At 36.9% G+C, this 21,880-nt stretch overlaps 1 protein-coding gene across 1 annotated transcript in view; it reads right to left on the reverse strand.

Moving 5' to 3' along the window:
* The window catches only part of LOC128512981 (ephrin type-B receptor 1-B), a 355,486-nt gene that overhangs the window by 38,341 nt on the left and 295,265 nt on the right, over positions 1-21,880 (reverse strand). Inside the window, exons 7-9 of the mRNA XM_053486552.1 lie at positions 14,928-15,090; positions 5,286-5,394; positions 2,691-2,755 (exon numbers count right to left, since the gene is read on the reverse strand). Coding sequence (XP_053342527.1) covers positions 2,691-2,755; positions 5,286-5,394; positions 14,928-15,090 — 337 coding nt within the window. The remainder of the gene's footprint in view (positions 1-2,690; positions 2,756-5,285; positions 5,395-14,927; positions 15,091-21,880) is intronic.

Consider the following 21,880-nt stretch of genomic DNA (forward strand, 5'->3'; position numbering starts at 1 on the left):
TGAGACCCTAAGGATTTCTGCATAAACTAAAATCACTTTAGAATTATTAATTCCATGTTCTATGTGAAATATAGTTGAGTTTATAAATGCCATTTAAATTGGATATTGCACTCCACTTTCCCAGGTACACTGAAAGACTATATTTCTAGTTATTAAACTGTCATTCCTTATGGAGCAAAAGTGCATTATGGGTATTCTACAATATGAACCATCACACTGAGACCAGCAGGCGATGGCTTTAAATCAATATTTTACAAGGAATCTTATTTCCATTTTATTACAGATGTTCATTTTCCTCCCACATTAATTTCAATTTAAGATCCTCTATTGCCAAGGGCATACATTAGATCAGTTTTTTTTTCTTTCTCTCCCCCAACCCCCCTTCAATAAGTTCTAGTTGTAAGATTAGTTCATATGGGGGGGCATGGGTAGATTAGTGGTTAAGGCTTTGAACTATTGAGCAGGCAGGTCCAGGTTCAAACCCCAGCACCACCAAGGTGCCACCGTTGCACGATTGAACAAAGCCTTTAACGTTCGTAATGTTCACTTATTAGTGTTTCAGATGTTGTGCTGTTTTAATCAGATGTGGTATAAAATGTAACCAACACTTTCAATGTAGAATTGAAATAGAAATGTAGAAAAAATACATATTGACTGAATAAAAAAAAAAAACATTAATAATGAGTTAATTGATCAGGAGGCAGAATATTATTCCCCACCCTGGAGTGGTTCAAAGGGCATCTGATTATGACTAGAGGTACAGTACTGTAAGAAAAAAAAAAAGTCTTGAGCAACGCCTAATTTTTATAAATTAAATTTATTTTAATCATGTAGATAAAATTAAAGAAAGGGAACAAAAGTTTACTGTGACAGGTTACAAAGTGTCTAAAGATGTCATTTAAAAATCTGTTGTTTATGTAACAACCTACAACCTCAGCAGCAACCTTATTTCCCCTTTTGTTTGTTGCAACCATTCAGCATTCGGCATCACCAGTATAATAAACACCGGCCTGATCATCTGCCATCACCTTAAGATAAATGTTTTTTTTTTTTTTTAAGCTTAAATGATTCATAGCTCACTATTTGGCTTAACAACAAAACAAATAGCCATTTTAAAGCAAAATATGAATAAGGCGTGGCTCAAGACTTTTAGACAATACTGTACTAGCACAATAAGCATTGAGAGGCAAACAGGAAGAATGCTAAGGACATAGGCCATGCACTTTACTATTGTTAAATATATATATATATATATATGTATAAGTCATTTTTATAGTTCTGTGTATGTGTATGTGTGTGAATGTAGTGAATCGCATAATGTGTAACTAGCAGGATTGATAGTGCTTCAGTTCACAAGCTGTTGTACTACCCATATGTGATGTCTGTGAAAACCTGACAACCTGCAACATCTGGACTACCAAAGCAAGTGTTCCTACACATTATCATCCATTTATGTTTAACTGTGTGTGTGTGTGTGTGTGTGTGTGTGTGTGTGTGTGTGTGTGTGTGTGTGTGTGTGTGTGCGTGCGCGCGTGTCCATCTGGGATATTATCAGTCAGGTCAGGCACTGCCCTCTAATGGCTTTTTCTAATGGCGATCTTGGGATAATTTTTTTTTTTTTTCTCACTGTCTCTGGGTGTATCATCCCCAGAAATAGCAAAAGTGACATCAAGATCATCACAGTGATCTGAATGGCCATGAAAGCATACAACATACAGAATATGCCGTTTGACTACACAGCACACCAGCAAGATGTTTGCCTTAGCTGTCAAAACAGGGACATATTCTACCATGGACCTCGGCAACCCACAGGGAGTCACAGGACGCGGATGATATTTGCACAACAGTGCTGTAAAATCATCGTGAGCTCTTCACAAGCACACAAGTGTACACAAGTGTATAAATGTAGCCCAGATTTCTGGGCAGCCTAACTGTACTCGGAGAACTGGGTTACTGCAGTTCCACAGGGACAGAGTAGTCTGTGATTACAACAATGTCTAGCCACAATAAAGATGGTCAGAATCTGCAAGATCACAAATGATTAACACACTGCCTTTAACTAATCTGCAGCTAATTTAGCACAAAAATGCATTTCATTTCTGTGTAAAAAGCAATAAACTAATTCGAATATGGCTAAAATATGTGTATATAAACAGCATGCATAAAATAGATTTAAAGTAATTATGCAAATAAAGAGCGTGTAATGTGTTACTGTAAGATTAATAAAATAAAATGGTGTGAAAATTACACAACAACTTAAAGTCTAACATAGAAAAGATTATATGATAAAACATCAAATGTGTAAAAGGTAATGGACAAAATTGTTCAATGAATTTATTTTCCCTGTGCTCACAGTGTGTTGTTTTTTGCCAAAATTTGTGCAAGATAAAATATTCAAAGGATTTTCAGTTTCACTTTCTTACGAAACACATAGCCCTTAAATAATGTCCTGTTCACTCTTTTGCTATATACATACTACATAATTCCTGGCCCTCATTTTATTATTGCACTTTTTTTTTTCTCTTCTCATTCCCTTCACAGAAAGCTTTGCAGCTGTCAGTGCCTGGCTCCTGAGATGGTGATTCAAACTGAAACCTGTCCATCACAGCCATGTGGAAGTGGAGGGAAAGAGCCTGAGGAATGAAGGGTGTCTTTTGTGTGCAGTGATGGAGAAATGTAATAATCCTCACCCCTGCCTGTACTGTAGTGCTGAAGCTTGTCACTGTATACTGCCTCCTTACTGTAGGCTCGTTTCCTGAGAGAGAGAGAGAGAGAGAGAGAGAGAGAGAGAGAGAAAGTAAAATATTGATTGACAACTTAAGATAAAAAGCAAGTGCACTTACTCATACAGTACTTTTATTCAGTAATGTATATCATTTCAAAGCTGCTGTTTCACCTGCTTGAACTAAAGCACACTTCAATAGACTGTATCGTCTTTTTCTTGATAGAATATTTAGCTTGAGGTTAAGAGTATATTGTCTGTGTCTGATTTCGCTTTCTGTTTAACTCTGTGTGCTCAGTGCATGCGCCATGAGGTACAATAAAACTGTTGTATTATCAAAGACGATTGTAATATTTCGAAAATAAATTTAATGGGAGGCTTGGCATCAAACTAATTTGGGGAAGATATACTGTAGGACACAATTTTCCTTCAGTAAATTTCAGCATGTTAAAAGAATACCCGGTAAAATAGCATTTTATGGAAAACTTATGTAATGCTTTTCATTATAAGATTTTATATATTATATTATATAGGCCATTAAGCCTTTTCCCTAGACATACTGACTTTCATCCTTTTACAAGATTATCTGCCAATAAAATTATACTATTTGAAGCTTAAAATGAGAAATTCTAAAACAAGAAAAAAAAAAGAAAAGAAAAGAAAAAGAAATAGGCTAAAGTAATCTATGTAACAAAGGCACACATTAGTTTACTGATGTAGAGAATAAATACACTCATCGTCCACCCACCACGTTGCTCATATGGCACACTTGCACATTTTGCACACCACAGAACTGTGAATTTTGTACTGGGACCTTGCAAATTATTCTGCACATTACTCTGAATATTGTCTTGCCCATAACTGGATAACTGGACATGGTTCTACATTCCACCACAACTCTTTTATGTATTTTTCTTCTATCTCTATATATTTTATCATTTTTCTATAATCGTATTTTAATTTTATTTTTATTATTTTATTATTTGTATATAATGTATATTTAAAAGTCTTTTTACAGCTAAAGTTTATTTCCATATTTCTCTATATTTCTAATTTGTGAATTTCTCTTATTTCATACTGAAACTGTATATGTATTTTACATGACAAATACAATTTGAATTTGATGAGCCTGTTCAACTGCTTGCTAACCCAAATATTGAATCAACCAATCATATGGCAGCACCTTAATGCATTTAATGATGGAGACATCATCAAGACTGTGTAAGTTCAAACAAACCTCATAATGGGGAAGAAAGATGAATTTAAGTGACTTTGAATGTGGCTGGGTTGTTGGTGTCGGAAAGGCTGGTCTGAGCATTTCTAATTCTAATGATACCGTGATTTTCACCTATACATATAGTGGTTATAGTCTCTGGAGAAAAATGATAGCTAATAGAAAGGCAACAGTAACTCAAAAATCATCTTAAACAAGTTATGCCAAAGAGCATTGTTGAATACACAACATGTCAAAGCAGATGGGCTACAGCAGCAGAAGACCACATTGGTACCACTTCTGTTAGCTAAAAACAGGAAGAAATGTTGGAAAAAATTTTGCCTGGTCAGGTGAATTTTGATTTCTGCTGCAACATTTATATGGTATGGTCAGAATCTTGTGTAAACAAAATAAAAGCATGGATCCATCCTGCCTTGTATCAGTGGTTCAAACTGGTGGTGGTGTAATGGTGTGGGAAGATTTTGTTCTCTGGCACACTTTGTTACTACCAAATGAGGATTGTTTAAAAGCCATAGCCTAATTGTGTATTGTTGCCGACCATGTGTAGCCCTGTCACCACAGGATAACGTGCTATGTCACAATGCTAAAATCAACTCAACCTGGTTTCTCGAACATGACAACAAGTTCACTGTACTCAAACGTCCTGCAAAATCACTAGATCTCAATCAAATAGAGCACCTTTGGGATGTCATAGAGCGACAGATTCAAATCATGGATTTGCATCTGAAAACTCTGCAGGAAATGTGTGATGCTATCGTGCCAATATGGATTTCATCTCTAAGAAATGTTTCCAGCACCTTAGTGAATCTATGCCATGACGAATTAGGGCAGTTCTAAGGGAAAAAAAGGGGGTACAACCAAGTAGGTACCTAGTGAAGTGACCAGTGAAGTGTTTGAACTATACATTTTTCATTTTTTAAAACCATTATTTTTTTACTTACAGTGTTGGTTACATTACAAGGGAGGTAAAAGCATTATGGCAATGGATAACGTGTGGCGTTATGTATGTGCTGTGTTCACAAACTCTACTCTACTTCTGATCAAACTAACATTCTTTCTCTCATTTGGTAACACTGGCAAAAAAACAGTTGAAACGCATGTTCATGATTTTTGGATTGGGCTTTGTGTAACGTGCACAGGAGAATGATGTCTACAGAAAGTCCAGTTATGGATAAATATAACTAGAGTGAAATAAACTCAATGTAAATAGCTAAATTATCAGCTATATAAATGACAACTAGGGTATTATGGTATAACACTGGTCTCAAAAATTCATAAACACATTCTTATTAATTATTGTCCAAGTGATGTTGATTGGGTTGATCTTACCTGCTGCAGACTATAGAAATGGCCACCAGAGACACGAGGAAAACCACACCAGCCGCCGCTGAGCCAGCAATGAGTGGCAACTGCTCCCTCAACTCTGACTTATAGTCTTCTGTAAAACGAGAGAGGGAGAGAGAGAAAGAGAGAGAGAGAGAGAGAGAGAGAGAAAAGGAGAGAAAGAGAAAGATTTATAATACAGGATTAACATTACAGGAAATGTAACCATTTCGGATTATGCAGAGTGAATATGTCAGTAGACCTTTAAATACTAAAATAAATAAATAAATAAATAAATGAATGAATAAGTCAACTCGACATAATTACAAAACAAATCTTGGATGAAGAGATTATTGCATTATTTTCTTAAGAATAACATCATTTTCAATTGTCAAAACTTTCATTCAAGTAATTTTCACTCAATATGTTAGAAGAACAAAGACCAAAATTGGCAACAAAATATATAGGTTTATGTAACACATTACATAGAATTTATTTACAATCTTAAATTACTCTAGTAACATAGACAATATATCATTATGTGACCCGTCACATCAAATCAGGTATAAAGTTGCATTGTAAGTTATGTATATTTTTAAATTCCTGGCTCAATAAGCTCCAATTTGTTATTAAGTTTAACTCTTTATTATGTCCAGTTGCTGAGAGATGGACAGTGCCATTGGAAAGCTCTATCCAAATCCTGCTTTTAGAATATTTTAATTATGATTCTGTGATGTCATAAAAGAGAGGAAACCCTCAGCCTCAATTGAGATTTCCCTGATACTTCTAAAAGTATCTTTAACAAGCATCATAGCTTTATAGTAAAGACATGGTGTTTCTATTATAGCTGCATTATTAGGTAATTCAAGTTCTGTAAAACATTATTTAGGATTAAACTTTTCTCAGTTGTGTTGAAGGATCAGGAAGATTGCAAAAATTTAACATTTGATACCTTTTACCCACCGCACTCTATTGGCTATAGTGCAAAACTAACCTGTGTGACTTAATACCTGACTTGAAAGCCATGGAAGAGCATAAACAGAAGCATCTGGAGATTGCTGGAGAAACTAAATTTCGATCCATATTTTAAGGAAGATGAATGTTTTGTAAAGATAATCATTACTGGTGATGAGACATGGATTCATCACTACGAGCCTAAGAGTAAATAGCAGAGTATGGAACTGAAACATCCAATCACCGACCAAAAAAAAGTTCAAATGTCAACCATCGTGATTAAAGTTTTCTGGGATTTTCAGCAGCCAGTATTGGAACATTATCAGAAAAAAGGTTCAACAATCAACAGTGCTTATTACAGTGAGATCCTTAGTGAAGGGCTGAAGCCTAAACTCCGGACCACACAAAGAGGGCTGCAGTCCTAGGACATTGTGATCTTGTATAATGATGAACATCTGCACACATCTGCCCAAACTGTCCACACTCTGCAAAACTACAATGCCTTTAAACTTTACATTTTAAGGCATCGTCCCTATAGTCCTGATCTTGCTCTATCAGACTTTTACCGGTTTGGTCCCCTGTAAGCAGCCCTATGAGGATGAAGATTGACTTCTGATTAAGAAGTGAAGACAGCAGTGCATTTGTGGCTTGTAACTCGGTCTAAAACATTTTTAATGAGGAAATACAAAGGTTTGTTTGCAGATAGACAAAGGGGATTGAAAAGCAGAGAAATTATACCGTAAATTATGCATTTGTCTTTTCTAACAGTTCTACAGACTACAAAAATGATACAGCCAGAGTGTGGACGATTTTTGACTCTCACGCGTACAAGTGTAATGCACATATTGTCCAAATGTGAGTTGAACTTGACAGAAGGATGGGAGTGTTCTTCCCCTGATACTGCTACATACCTGTTTTGACTCTGTGATAATGAGCTTGTGTTGAATTTGGCAAGAGTGACAAGATTTTTAAATAGAAGCAGATGCTGAAGAATTTAGAGGTAAAGACAAAAAAAAATAGAGATAAAAAAAAATCAGATACATAAAAATCTCGGACAAAGAGGAGGGAAGTGTGAAGAAGATGGAAAGAAAAGAAGTTGATACAAAAAGAAGATGGAGTGTATATGTGAAGAAACGGGTGACTATATAGAAAGATTGCACAAAGAGAGAAGAAAAGTTACAGTAATGTGGAGTGTTGAGAGGCTTAAAGGAAGAGAGAGGGAAAAAAAGAAATAACCACAGAGGGCAGAGGAGACAGCTTAAACATGACTGGCAGAGAGTCTTTGTGTATGAGCATGCGTTTACTGGAACATGCACACACACACACACACACACACGCACACACACACACACACACACTTGTGCTTTTCAGACACAACTGAGCAAGTATAGCAACGTGTGTGTGTGTGTGTGTGTGTGTCACTTTAGTACTTCTTGCTGTAACATAGTGCAGAGTAAAATAATTAATTTCAAACACAAAAAGCTTTTAAAAAAGATACCAGGTGCAGCTGGTTTAACAAAGTAATTGTTTTAATATTTTTTTATTATGCATTTATTTCTAGAACTCCTGCATAAACTGTTGTATAAAAAGATAAAAGTAAGTTTAATAGCCATTTATTGTGTTAGTAAGTTCATACTACATAGATTTAACTGCATATTTAATATATTTAACTATATATATTTTTAGTCCATATGCTTGTGTGATAATGTTTTTTTCAGCAAGTATATTTTAAACCTATGGGAAACACTGCATACACAATATAGAACTAGTTGTTCAGAACTATTCTAATACTTTGTGGCATAGATTAAGTGCTGGAAACATTCCTTGTTTGGAGATTTTGGCTCATACTGATATGAGAACATCATGCACTTTTGGACCCTTTATCAAGTTGCAAGTGGAGAACATGCAGCAGGAGAGTAAACGGCCGTACTCAACCCCTCCTTATAAACGCTTCATACAGCTTCTTATATTTAGAGAAATAACCGGCTCGCTCATTCACCGGCTGGCATTTCACCATATAAATTACCTTTTTGTGCTGTGCCCTTATATTTAACTCTTGCATGATTTGATTTGATTTAATTTGAATTGGATATATCTAATAATATTTGTTGCTTTATAGGAAACTGGATGGGGATTTATATTTAGATCTCTAATGGGCAAATAAGTGGCAATAGTGTCTGAGATGACACGATTAAGAAATCTTAAGATGAACCAGACTGATTGGTTAGTGACACTTTATATTATTACACTTACAGAGCTGTGCAGAATAAAGTCCACCAGTACCAAGCGAGTTAAAATGTTTATAATGAGCATATTACAGTACGATTACAGCAGAAGTTCTTGGGTTCATGTCTATAGCTGGGATTATCCACTGATGCTTGGTGAAGTCTTGGTCATTTAGCGAATTTCGTTCTTTGCTTAAATGTTAATGAAAAATTATTTTATAATCTAAAAGTCCTACAATCATTTCCACTTTAGTTATTAGTGTACACTTTAGTAATTCTATTCCTATAAACCAGTATTATTATTATTTTTTTTGATTGATGCTGTAACTCAATGAGATGTGATGCCTTTAATACTTTTTTCTGTTTACACCCGCTGGCTTTGCTGTTTCCCCTTTTGCTCTGCCTCTTGCGTCACGTGCTCTCTCTCTCTCTCTCTCTCTCTTTAAAAAAAAAAAGCCCTACAGGCCTTGCATTGCTCAGAAAACAGAATCTTTCTCATGTTCTGATTAAACAGCAAATGAAATCAGGTTTGGGCTCGACTTGGGGACTTCACCCAGAAGAAATCATATGAGAAATGATGGCTGTTTGCTGGCTTCGTTTTGTTCGGTCTTTATTCAGCATTTACACACATGTACACACCTCATTTAATGAAATAATTTCCTCATGATTGCACCCACCTGCCTGAAAGGCAGAGAGAGAGAGAGAGAGAGAGAGAGAGACTTTCTAGAGTAGGAATGAGATTTGATGCAGAGAAGGAAACAAGTGTGAAGGGTGTGTGTGTGTGTGTGTGTGTGTGTGCAAGAACATGGTGTGACTGACCTTCTCCCCCTGTGCCTGGTGCTAATTGTCTTAACGAATGCCGTGCTGTGGCAGAGTGCCAGAGGATAGAACCATCAGCCAGATCTCAATACACCCCGTCTGCTAATTACTACGGCGAGAACACTCTCAGACTCATTTCTCTCTGTCGCTCATTCCCTCCCCTAAGGCCCAAAACGCGGTACATATACAGCATAGCAGTGTCTACCACCAAAACACCACCACGATCCATTTATTTACTTTCATTTATATTTATGGGTCTTTTGCTCCATTTTTATGTTAGACCAGATGAAATACTTTGGCGAGAGACAAAAGAAAAAGTCAGTTTTGTAAGCGGGTACCTGTACCAAACACTAAGTGGTTTTAAAGTTATGGCTGATTAGCGTACACGTGCCTTGCTACGTATCGTGATCCAGTTTGTGTTAAATTGTATTGCTGTTTGTAGATGATGCTTTCAATCCTAAAACTGATCTACAATAACTTTACTATGGTCCAGCTCCAGTCTATCCCAGACTGCCACAAAGTTTTTCGATGGTCATTCCTATTTCCTGTCTGGTATCTATAAAACGCACATGGGATCTTAGGAAAATGTAAAGCCTTTGATCTTTTTCAGAAATTCCTAGTCGTGTTATTGTGGACTGATTTTTCATGTATGACCTATTTTGCCTTTCTGTGTTATGGCTTCTAAATATAAAATATATTTATTAACGCTAGACTGTTCTTCACTGTGCTCAGTGTAAATACACTCCCACACACTGCATAATCTATGTGCTGTGATAATTATTTAATAGTTACGCCACACCAGTGTCTGAGGATCAACTAAGATTTCTCTGAAGTGGTATTTTTAAACCACTTTACTCATTCAATGTCTGCGTACTATGAGATTTAATATACAATGATCAGCCACAACACTAACACTACCACCAGGGAAATTGATTAACATTGATTATCAATTATATACCAGTAAACTGGTGACAGGGTCATGGACACAGAAGGATCATGCATGCCTGTGGGGACCTAAGGCGGTCCTGTTTGGTCGAATTTCACAGAAAAGACAATGTAGAACAAATTGCTGAAAAGAAAATCAATGGTCGGCACACTAGAACGGTATCAGAACACCCAGTGCTCAACAGTCTGCTGTGTATGGGGCTTAGCAGGCAAAGAGGTCAAGGTTATTTATCCAGCTTTCAGATTCCCCAGATCTCAAGCCGATCGATCTTCCATGGAATGCGATGGACAAACAAACCTGATCCATGGAGGGCCAACCCAAGGGCATCCAAAGGATCAGTCAAGGCCCAAGTAACCAGAGCTACCATGGTGGCACAAGAGCCACCCACACAATATTGGGGTTAATGTTTTGTGCTTTCATTTTATGGCTGATTGGTGTACATTAAAACACAAAACATTTAACCCAATATTATGTGGGTTCACTGTTATGGTCGATAGGTGTACTGTACATCAATGGTATGACGGTGATACTACGGATTGTTTCACTCAAAAGAGGCCCCTAATATTCTATAATAATTCAAGCAACCCAAAAAAATACGCTACATATCTTAACATATGTGTAATCGATTGTATTACATGCAATGCCGGAAGTGATCTGTCTTCTGCAAGACACATTTCGACACGGTGCTCCATGTCCCTGAATGCAAGGATAGCAAGGATATCAGGTGAAATAGCAGCAATCTCACGTTTGATGTTTTCCTTCAAATCTTTCACTCACGGGGATCAAGTCGTGTTTGAAGCTCCATATCCTGAGAAGCACATTGCATGTTGTTTTGTGCAGATTGCTTCGTCCTAGCGAGAGTTAATACAGAATATTCAGGGCCCTTTTCGAGTGAATCATCCTAGGTTGGGGTTAAATGGATTGAGAGAGTTAAGTAAAATAATCCAACTTGTTCAATTTAATATACTATTGATGATGGCTGGGCTTGAAAGAAGTTATCCCAAGAATAGTTTTTTTATACCAATCTGTGCAGTGTTATAATTATTATTATTATTATTACATGTGCATATGTGGGATAATAGATGTAAAATGTGTCTCATGGATACAACCGTGCATCCCACTTCTTATTTTTGAAAATCTAAAGAAACCTCAACCACAGACAAAAAAAGGTATGTTCATATACATTGTGGAGACAGTGTGCTAGTAATTAATAATTTCTTTGGTAGCTGTATGGAAGTGGTGTATTCTTGAGTTTTGACTGACGAGTGGTAGAAGACAAGCTCGGTTAGTTGTGTGTGCTTAGCGGTGCTGTCAGTGTACCAGCACAGACATAGTTATATTTAACACATGATGTGTCAAGAATGTTGCTAAGCGCCTTTCCTTTTGGCTTCCGTAGCTTAAAGGCCATCCACGGTATCAGTTCAGTAGCGCTCAGCCACTCTTCATCCTGCGGACGTAATTGTCAGTGTCCCTGGCACTGCGTGTACAGTATGTCTGTGTCTTTGGCAGTAGTGGCAAAACATGCCAGTCTACACCTTCATTAATCAAGCCTACCCAAGAGATAGAGAGAGTGTGTGTGTGTAAGAGAGAGAATTAAAGTTAATGAATCTAGAAACCATTCAATTAGCCCAACCCAGAACATGTGGTCTTTCTGTAGTGGCCTAGGAATGAACACACACACGCACACACACGCACACACACCAGATGGCAGCTGTGGTAATTTATTGACTTCACCTTCTTTAATGGTTTATCTGTAAATCTATTTATTTCTTCAGTTGTCTTGACTAAATCTAATACAAGACCTTTTGTTCCACCACTTTTCACACTAAGGTTGATGGGAATGTAATGGAACACACTTTTTCACATCTGGATTGGAACTCCACCTCTAAAACACAGATTCACATACAAACATGGTAGTAGAGAAAGGACTCGCACCACTTCACCACCTCTCTCGGCTTTTACCCTTGAAATAAATTCTTAGCTGTGATTTAATTCTATATGTTGCTGTATTTTCCAGTTGAGGCAGGAAGTCAGACTGACATTGTGTTGAAGTGTTTGACTGACATACAAAACAGACAATGGCACTCTAGGGTCACCACACACGAGCTCAATCAAAACAAACCTGACAAGAGATAAAATGATGAACAGTAAATAACAGTTTTATGGAGAGAAACCAACAGTGTAAAGATGGATTGGGTTATCTTTCGGTGTAAGGAAGTGTTGTGTTTGAGATCTGAAGGACAAGATGGTAAAACTCTACTTTGAGAAGTGAGAGTCACACTACGATGAGCTTATACCCCTCATAAAAAATCATTCTAATTTTATTTTCTATTAAAAAGACATAAATGGAAAAAATAATAGTGCACAGGATGATGTATAACTGAATATATATATATATATACACACACACACATTTGGGAACGCCAATTAGCCTAATCTGCAGGTCTTTGGGAGGAAACCAGAGTACCCAGAGGAAACCCACCAAGCATGTGGAGAACATGCAAACTCCACGCACATAGAGACAGGAATTGAACCCGGACCCTGGAGGTGCAAGGTGACAGTGCTAACCACTACACTACCTGCTGCCCATATTGTATTTATTTATTTATTGTAAATAGGCCACTTATGCACTTCTGGTTAGATGCTAACTGCATTTCATTGGCTTAGTACGTGTATTCTGCACAATGACAAAGGTAAATCTAATCTAATCTAATCTAATATATTAACAAATCTGTGTTTAGAACAAGCCTACAATTGCTGAACACGAACTATAGTATTATTGCAAAGCAAGATCTACCTCTAGGGGCAGGGTATGGATAGAGAAACCATATAATTCGATGATTATTACATTTTGCCTAGACATGAATCATCAAAAAAGTGACAAGTAGAAAACCCACTTTTAAAATTACATCTAGACCAGGGTCCCAGATGGTGACTGAAATGTTCGTAAATACACCTAAAGTTTTTTTACTTGGTGATTAGATTTATCCAGACAGTCTCTACACTGCTGCGTCTGCCTCCTCGGTGCAGGTACCAGATGTCCTTAGGTGGTCAGATCTGCTCGGGATCCTATACAGTACCTGCCCATGATGTCACACAATATGATATCTACGCCAATGCCGCTCGGACAAATTACATTGCGCCCCCTCACATAATAAGCTATCTACGACAATGCCACTACATTTACATATAGATAGATATCTATCTATCAATAGATATTTTGCTTTTATTTTACATTTGCTTTGGCGATATATGCTTCTCTTTCCAAAGGTAATAAAGCCCTTTTGAATTTGAATACTGTATATAGATTTTTAAATTAATTTATGGTGTGCATAAATGTCTTGCAGCAGACTGGGATACATTAGACCAAATATTAATTCCAATATTTACAGTATATGTTAAAAAAAGTATATATACAGATACTATGCCCTCGTGCCTTGTGCCGACATGCAGTTGGTAAAGCGAATTGCAAAACATCAGAAAATAATCAATTTACTCCTTTTTTTTTTTTTTTTTTTATATATATATATTCTCTGTAGCTTGAAACTCTTATGTTGGTGGGCGTTATGTAGCTAAGTTGGCTAGCTAGCCAAAGTTAGCTAATATTAGTCGAAGAACACGTGACATGAAAACTACACGGCAAAATAAAAAATCTGACGTTTTCTCACTCTCTGCCCTTCCAAACCCCGCATTCTCTATCAGACACCATCAATAGAGACTGATCAAATAATGCCAGAAAAGCAACCCTAACTAAGTTTATCTTACTCACAGCTCCAGTTTAAATCAGCATGGCTATACGGCACAGCAAGGCACCAACAGATTTACGTTTGTCTGGAGCTCTGATCAAGACACTATTAATATTTGTGAATGCCACATGGCTCGCTCGGTCCAACCACTCCAAGCATAGTCCAGATGCTGTGATTCTGACTTGCTCTTCTACCTGCTTTTCTTTGCTGTATCTGTTTCCTTAATAATCCCCATGCTGTCCTCGCACTCCCACATGAACACAATAGGAAGGAAGCTTGCTTAGACAGTATGCAGTCAGCAGTGTGTGAGTGTACCATCCTGGTTAATCATGTTCACTATTTTCCTAATGTGATTCCTAAAGTAGCTGTGTAATGGAAGGAGCTGAGCTACAAGGTGTACTTCGGGATGACTCCTTGGCTGCTGCTGATGGTGTAGATTAGCACCCTGAACAGCTCGTACTCTGCTACTGAGCACAAAGCACAGAGAGGGAAAGACACAGAAAGCTTAATAAGGACGCACAGCTCACCATGCTAACACAACCGATTTATCAGATCATGAGCCAACAAATGCATGCACACAAATAAATATGATTAATATGTATTAATATTAATAATAAATAAATAAACCACCTCTATATTTGGTAAGTACTAACAATCGAGTGTAGTCTCCGTTGAGCACTGTGTGAAAAAATCCATTTTGTTAAAACAACAATTAACTGAGGCATTTTGGACAGAAAACAATTGCTCTATACGCTCAATATGACAAACAGATGGTACAATTATGCTGAAACATGGACAATACACCCACCTCATACTGACATCTATATTTATTTTTCCACAAAACTTCAGTTCCTGCTAGTATATTCCAGGACTTGGCTATGGAAACGTCATACACATGCATCACTCTCCCACACTAAAGCACACACACACACACACACACTGTCATGACAATCCTCACCGTCTGTGAGAGTTTGGAAGCACATCTTGTTGCTGTATTTGCCGAATCCAGCCACTGTTCTGGCTCGAACCTGCACGACGTAGACTGTGCCGGGCCTGAGACCGTCCACTCGCACCGTGTTGGTCTGAGTCCTCAGTACTGTCGAATTGACCTCCGTTAGATCCTAGAAGGTCATAGACAGAAAGATATAAGCTTGATTTTAGTTAGTGTGCACTTTAGTATTCAATTTTTATATGATTTCAGGAACCTGTACAAGCACACAAAGTATGTTTGATATATACAGTATATGCTGGTATAAAACACACCCCATATTCAGAAATAACCAAACTTCTTGTTTCTGCCTGTTACTGTATGTCATGCCTCAATTCAACAGCATATACAGTATGCGTTCCAGTCAAATACTTTTTCTCTATGCTCCCTTGTGCAAGCATTTCTTTTGAGCCCCAATCATAATACCTTTCCAAATAAAACAGTGTCACACACATACTTACCCAAACTTTATATTTTTAAAACAGATACGTAATCTGCTAGCTGTGTCATGGCCAGCAGTGTCCACATCTGCTTGATTGAACCATTACCATCATCAGCACTGGTGAAAACATGCATGGCTACTAAGCAACAAGTCATTCACACAGACGTACATAATAACATTTGCACCCAGTGCACTCATTATGAACTAATTTTAAACCTTAAAAAAATCACTACATAAACTATAAAAGCTCAATATTTGCTGTTATAGCTGTACCAAAAAAAAAGGAAGAGATTTTTAGGTGTACACTGATCAGCCGTAAAAAAGTACTGGCGCCTATAAGAGAAAGGTATCATAATATTCAGTGCATCACAGCTGTGTACAGTGCTCCAGGTCAGTATGGGGCACAGAAAGGCAAGGAGTTCACGGTTGTTGATCCATTCTCAAAAGTTCCCAGAAGAGCACCCATGAAATGTCCTGAACAAATAAGTCTGATCCATGGAGGCCAGCTTGCAACTTTATAAATAGCATTTAAAGGAATTGCCAGAGATGGAAAGAGTAATAAAATTTTGTACTCAAATAAGAATACTGTTACTTCAGTAAAATTTAACTGAAGTACAAATTACCATTATAAAGATCTACACAAGTAAAAGTATCTCATTAAAAGTTTACTCAGGGTAAAAGTTACTGGGTTACTTTTTTTTTAACAGTGGGGATGGGATGGGGGATTCTAGTGTAGTTCATACTGTAAAAGACAAGTGGATCTAAATCTCAAACTAGCAAATGTAGCAAAGTACATTACTTTAAACAAAACATGATTAAGTGAAAGTAAAATTATAGATTTTAAAAACTACTTAAAAAATTAGAAGTTCACCAAAAAAAATAATAAAAACTACTCAATTACAGTAACACGAGTAAATGTAATTCCGTACTTTCCCCCTCTGGGTATTGCTGCTAATGTCCTGGTGCCAAATACTATAGCGCACCTTTAGACGTCTTATGGAGTCATGCCTTAAAGGGTTACACCTGTTTTGATGGCACATGGGGAACCTAAAACCTAAATCTAGGTGGTTTTAATGTTATGGCTGATCAGTGCATACAGTATTTATGAAATGTTATGTGCCTTAGCTGGCACTGTTAAATATTTTGGCCAAACTTAATAAATTAATAAGGACCATGTCTTTTGTGACATAAAATCCCATGTCAACTTTTCTCAAATTCTAATGCCTGTTTTCCTGTTTACGAAGTGCATATACATAAATTTTAATGTTTGGATTATTCAAAATAAAGAAATTTGTATATATACGAATTTATATATTATTTCTTGAATTAAAATAGAGAAATTTATATAGATACATTTCTTTGTTTTGATTAAATCAAAGCTTAAAATTTATCTGCCATTTCATTTTATACATATATACACTGACTATACAGTTTGCATTTTGAGAAAGAGAATATATGTCACTTGTATACGTTTTCCACTAACAGCACTGCAGGTAATGTACCATTAGACATAAGATATACACTACTGTTCAAAAGTTTGGGATCACTTGCAAATTTCTTTGTTTTTGTTTAGTGATTTATTTTCTACATTCTACAACAATACTGGGGATTTCAAAACTATAAAATAACACATATGGGATAAGGTGATTACATAACAACAAGAAAAACAGCAGTTAGTTGTTATTTTAAGACATAGAGGTCAGCCTTTCTGTAATACAGATGTGGCCATTAAGACTGCGTGTGTTTTCCCGCGAGATGCCGCAATTTAGGGCGCGGCGTGCCAGGACTTGCCGTAAGCAACATTCGGGAATTTAAATAAATGTGTTGTGCTTCACTGAATATCCGCCAGATGGCGCATGGAAGGATTTTATCTAAAAGCCGGACGAAGTACTGTACAACGAAGAACTGTGTATAATTACTTAGTCTAAAACAATATTGTTTCCAATGCTGAACCAAACATAAATTTTATTTTGTTTTACAACAGATCTTTCATGTGTGTATATGTGCTTCATATTATTTTCACAATGATGAAATGAGATGCCCAAATTCGTGCTTTAAAAGTTTTTTATATAGTTTTTGTAATGTTTTAACAGGGACAAAACAGTGAAAGACATGGCAATGCCTTGGTTTAAATGGTGTTGAAATTAATTTAATTTCCTGATAGTAGGCTATCTGATAGTGTTAACTATGCGAATGTCCTGATTCGTGAATATGCCAACATATCTTATTTAAAACCTAAAAATGTGTCGACATCATCTGAAGACATGAATGAACTATATATAAATTATCATAGTAAGTAAATATTATTTTATAAACACGAAGTTCTTCGGGCTTTTTATAATAATCATCATATTTGCTGTTTGTGTCCAGCATTTAATAATTATTTCATCCATTATTTAACCACAGCTGGAAATAATAGCTGGAATGGGATGTGATTGTGAATTTATGACTGAAATAAATCTGTTTGTCTTTTGTAAAGTATTTTCACTTTACAAAAGGCAGCGTTTTTATCAAAAGGTTGATAAACGTGTGTTGTACAGTATATATAACCCGACAGCGCGCTCAGTTACTCACTTCTCACCTTTCATGTAGGTCTGCTCGGACTTATTAATTCGTTTTAAACCGCTCAAAAATGTGTGTGTATACCGCTCAAAACCTCCATCAGTTATTAAAGATAGCATCTATTTAGAAAAAAAATGCCCCAGTGATTTCGGAGCTTCAAAAAATCCTTTTGCACACACGCGCAGGTGCGTTACAATAATAATAACAATAATAACAATAATAAATTCGAAAGACTACTACTACTAATAATAATAATAATAATTCTGAATGAAAATGAAGAATAAATACATATCAGTTTGAGCTTGACTCGTTTATGAGCTCTGTCGTTTGCTGTCAATGGGCGCCTAAGAGACATAAAACATTTTTCGGCTTCAGTAGACACACAATACTTAGACTGAAACACGACTGCCCCCTACAGGTATTGAAGGGCATTTTCACGGCTTGCTGCGCGGTATCCCTTTTCTCAAAACGTGCGTTTTTAAAGGCCAGATCTGTAGTTCTTGCAAGAACAGTATTGTCAAGTGCATTTGCAAAATCCGTCAAGCACCATAATATACCTCTCAGGAAGGCCATCCCAGGAGGGCGAGACTAAAACCTACCCCTGCCGCAGACGAGAAGTTCATTTAGAGTTATCAGCCTGAAAAATGACCAAATAACAGCACCTCAGATTAGAGGCGTTATAAAGTCTTCACAGAGCATCTCACCAGAGCACACGCATCTTACGATTAACTGTTCAAAGGAGATTAATGCATTTTTTGGACGCCTTAAGCATTCCTTTACAATGTAGAAAGAAATAAAAAACAGGAACGATCATGGAGTTAGAAAGTGACCCCAAACTTTTGAATGGTAGTGTATACAATCTTAAATAAAATCCAATAAAACAGAGGAACAGAGAGGCATTTAGCTTTTAACATACCTTTATTAAAACAAATTCCCAGCCTAAGAATTAAATAGCCCATACAAAGAAGGAAATTAAGCTGAAAGGAGAATACAAAGAGAAATCTGTTTCTAAATCACTTTTTAGCTTGAGCTTTTTGTTTTCTTGCCCAAGTGGATAACAGAACCGCATCATAGTCTCTTGTACAAGAATGCAATATCACTCTTCAGTCGTGTCATTGAAAGAAAAAGTATTGAAGAAATAAGCAAAAACAATGCTTTTCTGTTTTTTTTATTATTATTATTGCTTCACATCACAATAACACTGTGTGAAATAAATGTGTAGGTCCATTTCCCAAGAGGAAAATGCACTTGTACTCAAATGAAAAAGAAAAAAAAAAAACAAGAGCAAAACACTCTTCTGGCATAAAAATCTGCTTGCTGCTTCGCAAATAGATCATTCTGTCCTTTGTGACAGAGGAAAAAAAGACTGTTTCTAATAATGGTTCCATTTTTTGTATGTGACACCCACACACACATCTAAAGAATAATTACAGGAAATAATAAGTTTGAATTAAAAATGCATGTAAATATGAGTGAGAGTGATTGTGCAAGTGGGAGAGGAAGATGGGGAGAGAGAAAGAGAGAGCGAGAGAGAGTTAGAAAGAGAGGACCAGACAGACATAGTGAGAGACACAGAAAATGTTTTTAATAACGTTATTAATGTTTTTGTTTTTTTTTGCTATATATATATATCTACACAAGGGGTATCAAAAGGTTTCGAGATCCGCAAGCCTTAAAACCTGGCAGCAAATTTTTCTCAAATGTCGAAAAAGATAACAAGCATGCGCTTGGTCGAGCTGCAGACCTGCCTAGCCATTTTCAGTCATGGAGATGATGGGCTCTTCCACTGTGAAAACTGTTGCTCTGTCTCAGGATCGCACCCATACACATAAGTTTCATCATCCCGACATGAAGGACAGGTCATCCCCGGTATGCTAACGGAGTTCTTGGCAGAATTTGACGATATGTACCTTCTGCTGCAGATCAGGAGCCTGTGGACAATCCTGGCAGCAACACGACGCATGTGCAAAATACACTGCACATTTCCGTATGACATGATGTTGTAAATTGTTCTATAAGGATCACGTTGTCGAATGGTTACGACATTTAGGGGGTTGAGCTCGTTGAAGGTCTTCCTGATCTTTTTTCATCTTCTAGTGATGTTTTTCTGCTTTTGAAGAGCACATGCCACTCAAAGCACCTTAAACAACTTATTGCAGCATTGTGTAAACTTGCCAAATCATATCAAATGTCGTTGTGGCAGATTTTTCCAGGTTCACACAGAATTTCACATTTGCTCTTTGTTCTAACTTGCTGCTCATGATGAATGATAGCAGATGTGGTAACGAAAGTGGTCAGAATTGGACCAGTTAGCACTGGCACAACTAACGAGGTACACAGGATGATGACTTTTGGGACACTGACTTATAAAGATTGGTGCTCCTTCTGACTGTGTATGCAGCCTTGTGCTGCCACCTGTTGCCATGTTACCTAACTAGTCTCGAAACTTTTTGACACCATCTTGTGATTTGTGTGTGTATGTGTGTCAGCTGATCATAGCGGGTCTCAGCATTAGGCAAATACCACCGCAGACGAACAGGAACATATAACTTTTTTCCATCTTTAATTATTTATCTAACAAAAAAATTAAGTCGAAAAGAGAATAAAATGTTGTGTGGACAATACCAGGTACCCCATGATTCAATAGTTTGTAGATCCCCCTTTAGCAGCAATACCTTGAAGTAGTATTTTCCCGTATGACTTTATCAGTCTCTCACATCACCATGAAGGAATTTTGACCTATACTTCATTATAACATTGCTTTAGTTCATTAAAGTTTTTGTGTATTTGCATATGCACACTTAGTGTTCCCACCACAGCATTTTAGTTGGGTTGAGGTCTGGACTTTGACTAGGCCATTCCAAAACCTTGATTCTTTTATTTTTTAGCCTTCTGATGTAGATTTATTGGTGAGTTTCGGATCATTTTCATGTTGCATGGCCCGGTTTCAGCCAAGCTTTAGCTGTCAGATATATGGCCTCATATTTGCCTCTAGATTTCATGGTCCACTCAATGACTGCAAGGTGCCCTGGTCCTGTGGCTCCAAAACAAGCGCAAATCATCACCCCTCCACGGTTGTGCTTGACAGAGGGTATGAGGTGTTTCTGCTGAAATTATGGTTTTCTACTATAATCAAATGATTTTTATTATGTTTTCACACAAAAACACACAGAGTTTAAGAAGGGGGTACTTATACGGTGCATTCAGAAAGTATCTTCATGACAGCCATGTAGAATAGTGGTGCGTTGATGTGTTCTTGTTTGAATTCTTCAGTTATTTGCCTTACGATAGCCGTATTTGCCTTACGATAGCCACATTAAAGAATGTGGTTTTCTAGGGGAGCATGTTTTTAAAGCTGCAATTACATACACAGATTAAGTATATGTAAAAAAGTTTCCTGGAATTCAAAAATACCACCTTGTTTTTTTGGAATTCAAGAATACCACCCAATTGCCATCTTAAACAACATATCTCCTCAATTATTGTTTTCACATCTTTCCAAACTGTCACGGAACCGTTCATGTTGTGATTCATGGCTAACATAAGCTACCATGCTAACTAGCTTCAAAAACAATGTTGAATTCTAAATCCTTTGCTAACCCCTAAACAAGGGCACTGCTTTGTGTGTGAAACAAGGGATTCTGTACCTTAAATAGTGCACTAGCTTTCTATTTTATGATATTTTTAGTTCAACACTGAAACACTTAATTAGCCACAGTAATAATTAGTAAGTTTGAAATGTCGGTATTAGATAACTGTACCTGCACATCATTTTATGAAGCATAGCATATTCCATAGCATTGTCTCACTTTCAGCAGAAGCACTACTGTAAATGAGCTAAAGCTATTGCTAACAAATGCCACCAAAACTGTGTGTAATCACTAGTGATGGGAAGTTTGAATCATTTTAGTGACTCGGT

This window comes from Clarias gariepinus, chromosome 25 (assembly GCF_024256425.1).
Source record: "Clarias gariepinus isolate MV-2021 ecotype Netherlands chromosome 25, CGAR_prim_01v2, whole genome shotgun sequence".
Taxonomy (NCBI): domain Eukaryota; kingdom Metazoa; phylum Chordata; class Actinopteri; order Siluriformes; family Clariidae; genus Clarias; species Clarias gariepinus.